This window comes from Typopeltis vanoorti, chromosome 6 (genome assembly GCF_054136105.1).
Source record: "Typopeltis vanoorti isolate ZY-2024b chromosome 6, IOZ_Tvanoo_1.0, whole genome shotgun sequence".
Lineage (NCBI taxonomy): Eukaryota > Metazoa > Arthropoda > Arachnida > Uropygi > Thelyphonidae > Typopeltis > Typopeltis vanoorti.
In genome coordinates this window covers 116,930,751-116,942,772 of record NC_143554.1, presented here as the reverse complement: position 1 = coordinate 116,942,772, position 12,022 = coordinate 116,930,751, and the positions used below count along the sequence as shown (strand labels likewise).

At 36.9% G+C, this 12,022-nt stretch overlaps 1 protein-coding gene across 1 annotated transcript in view; it reads right to left on the bottom strand.

The window, feature by feature from the left end:
* The window catches only part of LOC150105849 (transmembrane protein 41B-like), a 111,652-nt gene that overhangs the window by 6,148 nt on the left and 93,482 nt on the right, over nucleotides 1–12,022 (bottom strand). Inside the window, exon 6 of the mRNA XM_090393624.1 lies at nucleotides 11,077–11,215. Within this exon, the coding sequence (XP_090249750.1) occupies nucleotides 11,077–11,215 (139 nt within the window). The remainder of the gene's footprint in view (nucleotides 1–11,076; nucleotides 11,216–12,022) is intronic.

Below are 12,022 nucleotides of genomic sequence, written 5' to 3'. Positions count from 1 at the left end.
ATACTTTTCTTATTCCTTGCCTCTTCTCACCATGTGAATTTGTGCACATTTTTATGTTGGAACAGGGTAGTAGAGGTTCGATGTAGTAGTGGAGACGGAGTGTTGTATAGTAGTTGTCCTTCCGCGATGAGTCTTCGGACTCCTTGGAAGTGTCACGAATAATAACAATAATAATAACCAGTCCATGCCCTGAGCAGAAAACTGACATACATTTGCCATTATTATTACCTTCGCTCTTTTCTCCAAATTTTCCAAAAATATTTTTGTATGTTTGACCATCATTTCCTACTCTGCTATTTAGATCCCAACAAGTACCAACTTTTCATTTTCCATCGTGTCAGTTGCTTTCTCTATAGCCTCAAAAAGAAAAAAAAAAATTCCTCCACTTCTACCCTCATAGAACCTTCTGTGGGACCATAGGCATAAATAAGTCTCACTGTCCAGTTTCCCCATTCTGATATTTGCCCACATCACTGCTTGATATTGTCTGCCATTCAAGAAGATAAGTCTCATATTTAGTGTTGAGTACTATGGCTATTATTATTATTATTATTGTTCCGGGCAACTCCAAGGAGTCGACAGACTCATCGAGGGAGGCCCTAACATCATGTCAAGAACAACTATTCGACATTCACACAATATCTATCATACCTTGCCTTGAACTCATTCATGGTCGTAGCACCCACAACAGACTCTGGAAGCTTATTCCACTCATTCACTACTCTCCAAGTAAAAAACCTAGCTCTAACACCCTTGTCAACCATGCTCTTGCCCAGCTTCCATTCATGGCCCCTAGTCCTCCCACCATCAGTCATATTTTCAAAAATATCTTCTGGATCAATCTTATAGAAACCCATCAGTAATTTGAATGTCTCAATCATATCACCCCTCCTTCGCCTATCGACCAATTTCTGCAACCCACAAATCTTCAACCTATTCTCATAAGGTTCATTCCACAGACCTGCTATCATCTTGGTCACTCGTCTCTGGATCCTCTCCACTTCCTCCCCATCACGAAGAAATCCTGGTGCCCATAACTGGGCACAGTAGTCCAGATGGGGTCTTATCAAGGCTCGATACAGAGGAACAACAACTTGTTTGTCTCTGCATGTTAAAGTATTTTTCATAAGTCAAGTGATTTGGTGAGCTGTTTTAGTCACTTTTGCAATGTGCCCCCTAAACTTCAATTCCCTATCCACCAACACTCTCAAATCCCTGGCCTCAATCTCCTGGAGTACGATTCCACCAATGCGATATACTGCTGCTAATCTTTTCATCTTAAAATGCATAACCTTACACTTTGCCACATTAAATTGACATCCATTTTTCCTAGCCCAGTCCTCCAAACTATCCAAATCATCCTGTAAAATTTTGACATCCTGTGCACTCATAATTGCTCTACCCAACTTTGCATCATCAGCAAACAAGTGAACACTTCCTCTCAAATCCTTTCCTATATCATTGATGAAGAAATTGAAAAGCAGTAGTCCAAGAACAGAGCCCTGTGGCACTCCACTAGTCACAAGCCGTCTTTTAGACCCCACTCCTGAATAAACCACTCTCTGGTATCTCTCCTTCAACCACCCTCCTATCCATCTCACCAACCCTATATCTATCCCCATCTGCTCTAGTTTATTGATTAGGGTTCTATGTGGTATCCTATCAAAAGCCTTGGCAAGGTCCAGTAGTATTACTGTAAACCCATTACCCCTATCCAGTTCAGCCGTCACTGTGTTATAAAACGTGAGCAAGTTACTGAGGCATGATCTACCCTTCACAAAACCAAGTTGTCCCACATACAATATCCCATTTTCATCTATCCAATTCTGTATTCTTTTCTTGACTAATTTCTCTAAGACCTTAACAATGATTCCTAATATGCTAATCGGTCGGTAATTTACAACAGCAGTCCTGGAACCACCTTTATGCAGTGGAACTATTTTCCCCCTCTTTCCACCCCCTCGGGACTAACCCAGACCCGAGACTCAAATTAAACAAAATGGTCAAGGGTACTGACAATTCTTTAGCTGCTTCTCGTACAACACGAGCTGGTATACCATCCGATCCCACAGATGTATTGACATTGAGGTTATGCAATAGACTACTCACCTCCACTTCATTCACCACAATTCCCGTATAATCTACTGGTTCATTCGTTTCTGCAATGTCACCACCTGGATGATATATTCTTGCCAAGTGCTCACTCAGTAACTCAACTATATCAACTGATTCAGTTACCTTCCTACCATCGGCATTCTTTAAAATCATTCTGCCATGTACATTTTTCCTTTTACTTGCTACATATCTAAAAAACTGTTCAGGATTCTCTTTAGCCTGCATGGCCAATGTTCTTTCGTAATCCTTTTTTGCTTTCTTTACCACACTCGTTACCCTTCTGGCCTGCGCTTTATACCGTTCATGTGCCTGCCGGTCACCGTTCTCCTTAAATTCCCTCCATAGTTGTTTCTTTTTTTGCAGCTCAAGCTTAATGGTGTTATTCATCCATTTAACCCCTAGTTGTTTTATTATTCGGACTCTAGGTATACAGTCAGCCATTGCTTCATGCAAACACTTCTTAACTACCTCCCACGCACTATCGACTTCTAGTCCTTGCAGTTGTACATGCCATGGCGCTGAACCAATCAAACTCCTAAGCTTGTCATACTTTCCAGCCCGATAATTCCACATGTACCCTGTCTTAATTGAAAATTCTACACCTTTAGCCACCTCCCAAGTCAAGACCCTATGATCACTCTCACCGATTGGTGGCAATGTGGTCATATTTGTTACAGCCAAATCCTCAGATGTAATTACTAGGTCAAGCACTCTCTGACCCCTAGTATTTTCCATTACATGCTGTCGCAGATAGTTATCCCTTAATAACCGCATAAAATCCAATTCCTTCCTCCCGTGTGTCCTCTCCTCACTCCAATCAATGCGACCATAGTTGAAATCTCCCATAATAATCACCCTCCTTCCACTCATTTCTTCTATTTGCTTGTGCATACTGTCACCGCCATCTTTTCCATCACCTGGTCTATAGCAGCATCCAATTGTATATTTAGTTCTGCTAGCCACAATCTCACACCAAATGGCCTCAAATGTGCTCTTTTCTCTATCCTGCAATTCAACTTCTATTCTCCTTGGCTGCAGCTCATCAGCTATCATCAACAATACTCCCCCCCCCCCCATTTTATTCTCCCTGTCATTCCTGAACACACTATACCCATCACATTCAATCCCACTAGCTATATCATCTACAGTCAGCAATGTTTCACTAATACCAATAACCTGTGGTCTGGAAGTGCCAACCATGGCCAAAAACTCTTCCTTCTTGTTCCTAATACTCCTAACATTAGTGTACATGAATTTAAGACCCCCATTAGCCCCTACCCCACCTTGATGCCTTATATTAACTATCCCACTCTGATTTGTTGTCCTTATTTGCTCGGGCATATTATATTCATTCTTACATTCAACTGCCTCCCTAAGGACTGTATATTTATATCTACCCCCCCCCCCCCCTTAATAAATCTAGTTTCCCTGAATTTGCACATCCACCACATTCAGCAACACTTTCTCAAGTCTTCTTACACCGTAACCATTCAAATGCAAGCCATCCATCTTATATAGATCCTTTCGCCCATCGAACTCACTCCACACATCCACAAATGGCTACTCCTTCTTTTCCGTGATTGTCATTGCCTGAATATAACATTTTGTTTATTGCTAAGAAAGATCTCACCAGTTTTGTCTTTTTTGTTTCCCTTATCTGCTAGCTTAATTTTTTTGACATTTAGGCTTCTTATGTTGAGAGTACTGATCTTGCACTCTAGTAATGTTGAGTTGGGGGTGTATTCAGGATGTGTTCCAGTAGCTGACTTTTTGCTGTTCACCTTGGTTCCCTGGTGAAAACTTCAAAATGGGGAAATGTACAATGAAGCTTATTTGTGCCTATGGTCTCACAGAAGGTTCTTCTAAGGAAGAAGGGAAGAAATTTGAGTCATTAGAGCAGGCACTGACAAAGAAAATGGAAAAAGTGGTCCTTGTTGGAGATCTGAACAGGAGAGTAGGAAATGAATCCCACCAGGCATATAAGAACATTTTGAGAAAATTAGGAGAAAAGGGCAAAGCTAATAATAATGGTAAGTATTTATTGGACTTCTGATTAGAACATGGACTAGTCATTACTAATACCATATTTCAACATAAAGATGTGCACAAGTTAACATGGAGAGTAATTATAGTCTCAATCAGCAGTCAGAATTGGAAATAAAAGCAAGGAAATACAGGAATATGGTTTGATGTAAAATTAGGGATAAGAGACAAGGATGCACATTATGAAAGAAAGTTGCATTAGGCCTGATATTAGAATTGGAGATGTCTTCAGGATCTCTACCTAAATTGAAAATAACAGCTGTAACAAATTTGGCATGAAAATCAGCAATAAAAAGACCAAAACTATGAAAATAGTTCATATTTCATATTTCAGCCATTAAGGCACAATTTTTAGTGAAGATGCAGGTTAAATCTGGAAATAGACAACAGCATATGCAAAGCAGGCATGGTGGTTATCCAGCTGAATAAATTTATATGAAATAAGAGAAATTAATTAAAACACCATACTAGCAGTATACAAGACAGGGTTAAATCCAATTTTCAAGTTATGGATCTGATAGTTGGGTTAGAAATAAAGCAGTTGATTAACTCCTCTACTGGCCATGGTGGATGCAATAGTGAGACGAAATTGCACTTCTCATCCATGTTATTCAATGGGTGTTACAGAATCGTATCCAGATTTTGCTGAAGACTATAGACGTCATGGCTGGTTGGGGTGTTAAAAACAAGAGACCAGATATGAGGGTTCTAAGAAAAATTAGGGTAGTGAACCGATTGCATCAATGGCAGAATCATATTAAAAATGAAGATATTAGAATGGAACATGACATTATTAGCATTCAAGAATGTGTCAGAGTTAATCTAAGGTGGTATGGCCACTTAAATAGAAAGGTGGATAAAAGAGGAAGACCAAGGTCTAGGTGAATTGATTCAGTAAGAAGTGGCACAGAATGTTAGATACAACAATATTGGAATGCTCACAAATAATAGACTGATTTGGAGCGAAATTGTTGATAGAAGATTAATAATAATAATGTCAACTTAATCATACAGTGCTATCCAGGGGTGAATATTCCAGGCGTGCTGTGCTCATCCATGAAATATCAGTATCACCGATATTATATTTTTGCATTTATTCCCATTAGAGACTCCCCCAATTGTTTGCAGACTTAAAATTGAAAACAATATATTAATGCATCATTGTCCTCTTCAGGAGGGTAATAAAGCATTAGTGCTTCATGAAGAGGGCACTTTTCAATGTGTAAACATTGCCTCGCATTCTCATTAATAGCCCGGGAGTGCTTTAGAAATGCATACACCTTTGAGCCATTCGAAAAGATGTAAAGAGGGTGCAGAGGGTCAAATTCTTAGCTTTCTAATTTTTTAAACCGCTGAGAAGGCATGGCTAGGTGAGCTAACATTTTCAGCTCACCCAGCACTTGTGATTGGTTATTGTCAACCAATCCAATTGAATGTTGTCACTTGTCATGAGTTGAGCACTTTCTGTATCTGATGGCTCTATTACAAACAGCTGTTACACATGTTTTCAGGAACTGAAAATTTGAAAGTGGATGTTAAGAGAAAAAAACCTAAATGTTTCTATTGCTATGCAGTATAGCATCTGTTGAGGTTGCAAAGTTTTTAACAGTATAGAGACATTTTTATTCTAATCTTCGGAAACAACAGACAGTAAAGAAATATCTATTCCTGAATAAATATGAATATTCTGTGTATTATAAGATGATGATCTACAACAAAATACCAGCATATGTGAGATTGATAAAACAGAAGAACTGCTGATACTAAAAAAAAAAAAAAACCGAGTGTAGGATTCCTGAAAGCGTGGATAATTCTGATAATGATCGGATGTTATGTATACTGAGGCTCAGTAAACAAAATAAAATTCTTGGAAAATGGAGCAAAATATACACAAACCAGAAAAATACACATAACATGTGCAACATATTTTACGAGATGATTTGCTGCTCCATCAAATCATATTTATTCCTGCAATACTCTCTCCATAAGTTTTTTTTTAATTATGCCATCATAAATTCACTTATTCATGTTCAGACTTTATAAAATCGTGCTATTCACTCTACCCAGCAACTTATAGGACACACATATCACAAATGATAATTATTAATAATTCTTATACCATTAATGAAAGTTTCTACTCACACTTATTCTTTCCTTTTATTTCCTATTCTCACATGTCTTATAAATGATGGTTCACATATTTTCATCTTTGAGCATTTCAAATATACCATTATCCTTCATTGTTGTTTTCTAATAAATCCTAAAATGGATTGTTCCCCCACTCTATGCAGAAGTATTCAAAGTTATCCTGCAATTAACTGCATTGGACCAATTAAGATGAGTGCTGATGCGCTATACCATCTCAAAACTTTCATACATTGATAGAAATGTAATCACACGGTCATGGGCATCTACACACAGAGGGGGGGGGGGACTTTCCCCAGAATTGATTAAAAAATTCCACAAATTATAATTGTAAAATTGATTCACATATGTAATATTAGACCCTCGACCCTGGGACGCTTTGTCTGTCCTAAAATTTTATTATGGTTGCCCTGTTTTTCGGCCCATGGCAGGGTAGCTATAAAACATGTGTTCCTGTTTTTGGTTCATCTTTTTCTGATTTGTGAATAGTGACCAGTTAGTTTGTCCTCTGTGTCTAGTGAGTCACTGAGTGAAGTGTGAATTGTAAATTTATAGTGAAACAAAATTTAAACAGAAAAATACATTTTTAAAAGGTAAGTGTATGTAATTTAATATTATTTTACTTGTTAGTTTTATGATTTTTTTTGCTTTTAAATTGAAATAATTTAATTTAGGATTAATTAATTAGTTGATTTTTAATAAAATATGTTGGTCAATTTTTTTATATATGAAATTGTGCAAAATGATGGTACACCATGACAAAATTTCATGCCGGCTGGGGTGTCGCCAGGTTAAACAAGGCCCCCGTTGTTTTCGACAAAGAACCAGGGCAAACAGCGAAAAGTCAGCTACTGGAACAAATCTGAAAGCACACCCCAACTCAACATCACCAGAGTTAAAGATTGGTACTATCAACATAAGAAGCCTGAATGGAAAAGATATGGAGCTAGCTGAGGAATTACATAAGTACCAGATCGACATAATAGGGGTGACTGAAACAAAAAAGACCAAAACTGGTGAGATCTTTTTGAGCAATAAATACAAAATGTTATATTCAGGCAATGACAATCAAGGAAAAGAAGGAGTAGCCATAGTATTCAACAAAAAATATGACGCTAATCTTCTTGAATGGCAGTCAGTCTCAAGTAGAGTAATGTGGACTAATATCAGAATGGGGAACTGGACAATGAGACTTATTTGTGCCAATGGTCCCACAGAAGGTTCTACTAAGATAGAAGTGGAGGAATTTTTTGAGGCTTTAGAAAAAGCAACTGACACAATGAAAAATGAAAAGTTGGTCCTTGTTGGGGAGCTAAATGGCAGAGTAGGAAATGACTGTCAGACATACAAAAATATTTTGGGAAAATTTGGAGAAAAGAGCAAAGCTAATAATAATGGCAAATACCTGTTGGATTTCTGCTCAGGACATGGACTGGTTATTACTAACATCAGTTCCAATATAAAAATGTGTACAAATTCACATGAAGAGAAGAAGCAAGGAATAAGAAAAGTCTCATTGACTATGTTATTGTTGATAATGATGTTTTCTCCCTGGTGCAGGACACCACAGTGTACAGAGGATTTGAAATTGGAAGCGATCACTATTTAGTCTTGAGCAGGATAAAATTGAATTTCATATTGAAAAGAATAACATGTAAGAAAGTTTTAAAGAGAATAAAAGTTGAGCAGCTCTCAGATGTGAACTGTAGACTAAAATACACATAGATTATTGAAGAAAAAATAAGAGTTTGAGAACAGGAACCAGACCTTGGAGATTCAGTGGCAAGCCTTGAAGAAAACCCTGATTGATTCAGCCAAAGAGGCATGTGGTGAGGTAGTCTGCAAGGATAGAAAAATCAGGACTCCATGGTGGACACAGGAAGTTAAAGAGGCAGTGAAGGAAAAGAAGAAAGCATATCAAAAGTTCCTGGCAAATGAATCAGCTTTTGCTCTTAGAGAATACAGAGACAAATGTAAGAAAGCGAAGCACTGCGTAAAACTAGCTAAACAAAAGTCATGGGGGGCTTTGGCAAGAACATAGAAAATAAATATCAAGAAGATGGTAAGATATTCTGGAGGTTGTTGAAGAAGTTTAAAAATGGAGAAAAGAGTGCTGTAAAAGGAGTTAGAGATGATAAAGGTGATATGAAAATGGGAGAAAAAGACATCTTTGAAATATGGAGTAATTACTTCGAAAAATTGCTAAATGAAACAAGCAGTGACAGCACAGTGGTAAAAACACTCAACAGGCATACAGTCAGGAATACATATCCATACCTGAAGTAGAAAAAGCCATCAAAGGCATGAAATGTGGAAAGGCAGCAGGAGTAGATGATATTCGACCAGAAATGATGAAGTATAGTGGTATAAAAGTCTTACAGTGGCTGGACTGCATAGTTAGAAAGCCTGGACAGAGGGACGAATTCCCAATGATTGGAGTAGAGCTCTAAATAGTACCCATATATAAAAAGGGAAAAAAACAGAATGTGAGAATTACAGAGGTGTTTTTCTACTGATTGTTCCTGATAAGATCTATGCAAGTATACTTGAGAAATAGTTGAGAAGAATTCTGGAAGAAAAGTTGGATTCAGGCTAAGTAGAAGCTGTCAGGATCAGATCTTCACTTTATGACAAATAGTTGAGAAAGCATGGGAATATAACGAAGATCTGCATTTAAGTTTTGTCGATCTGGAAAAGGCATATGACAAGGTGCCAAGAGAGAAGCTACTCAATATGCTACAGTTATATGATGTCAATGGGGCATTATTGAGGAAAAGTGGTATTAAACATGATATCAGAATTGGAGATGTTAATATCAGCTCTTTGCTTTATGCAGATGATGGTATACTTCTAAATAAATCCACTACAAGTTTGCAAGATTCCCTGACCTAAATTGAATAACTGTTGTAATAGATATGGTATGAAGGTCAGCATTAAAAAGACAAAGACAATGAAAATAGATAGAATTGTTGAAAATGTCAACTGTGTTGTGAACGGGGAAGCCTTTGGAACAAGTAGACATTTTCACTACTTAGGCACAATTTTTAGTGAAGATGGTAAATTAAATATGGAAATAGACAACAGAATCAACAAAGCTGGTATGGTAAAAAGTCAATTGAATAAATTCATATGGAATAAGAGAGAAATTAGTCGGAACACTAAATTAGCTGTATACAAGACTGTTCAAACCAGTTTTAACTTATGGATCTGAGAGCTGGGTCAGAAGTAAAACACTTGACCAAACACTAGAGACTGCAGATATGAGAGTCCTGAGAAAGATTAGAGGCGTGAACAGACGGCAATATCATATTAAAAATGAGGATTTTTAGGAAAGAACTTGACATTGTCAGCATTCAGGAATGCGTTAGCATGGCTAATCTCAGGTAGTATGGTCACTTAAACAGAATGGACGAGGAAAGATTAGCAAAACAAGTGTTCTCTGCCAGGTTGGCAGGAAAATGACCCAGAGGAAGACCAAGATATAGGTGAATTGATACGGTACAAAGTGCCTTAGACGATAGAAATATAAGATCTGATAATGTTGGAGTCTTGACAAGTAACAGACTGATTTGGAGAAAAATTGTAGATAGGGAGTTAGTAACGATGCAAATTTTTCATGTAGTACTATCATATCCTGTACACCTCTTGAGGGTACATGTCAGGAATTTGATGATGATGAAATTGTGCTGAAAATTATTAATTCTGAATACTTTTTTTTTCCAAGAATTAAAGATCATTAAAATCGATGCATAATAAAAATAATGTATTTATAGTTTACATCGACAAATAATTACATAAAATAAAAAAAAAACTAAAAGTTGTTTATTGGTGTAATTATTTAATTAAATCAATAATTATAAAAATTTATTGATGTAATTATTTGTCTCCAAGCTCCCCCCCCCCCCCCCCCAGGAAAATTTTCTGCGGATGCACGGCCAAATTGATTTGAAATAGCGAGGGTCGCATAACCCACACGACAGCATACTCAACCAAAATGTGCACTCAACCCCCACTGGACATCCCTTTGGGTACATATGAGGAATTTAATAATGATGATGATATTCTTGAAATGAAAATATAACTTTAAACACTGGTAAGAAGCCGGTAAGCAACTTATGGCAACTTTGTGTAACCTTGGTGCTTCTTGTTTCTAATAAGTTCGATCTTCCCTTCTCCTTGTAGATCTAGCAACTTCAAACCAGTAATATAAATATGTATGCTTCGATTTTTTTTTTAATGCTGAAAAAAGTTTGGTAATTTTTAGATTAAAAAAAAAAAGAAAAAAAAAAGGGGGGGGGGGCTATAGTGACAAAGTGGAAAATGTAACAGCAATTATTTTTTGAAAAGAAAATAGCATATTAACAATTCTGACAAAATACTATAACATTTTAGCATAAGCAGCATGATGACATTTAGGCCAATGGCAGTCAAATTAATTAAGCGGCATAATTAATACAACTGAAGGTTTGGGTGCTGGCGATTACTCATAATAGTACATCATGATATAAACAATCAGAAGAACAAAAATAGTAATATTTCAATGGATTTGAAACCAGCATTGACAGAGCACAAAACATATATGTGCCACAGAATACTGGCAGCTATGGAAACAATTCAAATTGTAACTGAAGGGAAAAAAACTAGCGTCCTATCAGTAGGACACTAGTTTTTTTTTGTCTGCCTCCAAGAGCCAGACAAAGATGCTGGTTTGAAATCCTCAGGGGAGTGAACTACTGTTTTTTTTTTTTTAAATAAAACAAGGAAAACACTTACCTACAAATGTACCCAAGAAAAAGAGTGTAAGTGGAACATCAATAACTGGAGAGGTAATGTTAATGAACCAGTTTGGAAGGAATGGAGTGATGCGGAGGAATATTATATAATTTAAGAGATTTGATCGATGATTATTTACCTAAAAAATTTTAAAAAAATAAGAAATCAGCAGATTACATAAATTAGGGTTTTTTAAACACATAGCAAATAAACCAAAGACATATTTGGTACATGAATTTATATCAAACTATTTACTGTATAAACACTTCTTTCTGCAGAATAAGCAACTGATAAATAATAAAACCTTAAGTAAATAAGTATCAAATTGCCAGTCGGGAGGATAGGTTGGCAATGTGATTTCTACCATTTCATTAAGTTAACCTGGGATAGCAACAGTATAAACTCAAGAATTATCCAAATTCACATTTGACTACTGAATGCACTTGAGGAAGATAGTTTTAAGATTGCATGGGAAAAACTGGAGTACTCAATAAAAAAAACCTTACAGCCAGCATCCAGGACAACCTAATTTGCATAAAAAATCAACACCTATTGATCCACATACTGAGCAATAACCAGCATAGAATAATAATAATATTGCATGGGCACCTCCATGGAGTCCTAAGGCTCATCATAGAAGACCCAATCTATCAGCACAATATTACCTCTACTTGCAACCATCAACAAACAAAGTACTCACAACTGATTCAGGCAAGATTCCCTTCATTCATCACTCTTCAAGTGAAAAATCTAGTCCTCATGCTCTTGTTAACCACGCAATTACCTAACTTTTGAGGGATGACCATGTGTCCCCCTCTAGACAAGTATTGAAACATTTTTCCCTGCATCGATCTTATAAAAGCCCTTAAGTAACTTAAATGTTTCTATCACCCCCTGCCCTCCTCCTTTGTAATCCACACAACCTTAATCTATCTTCAAAGGGAGC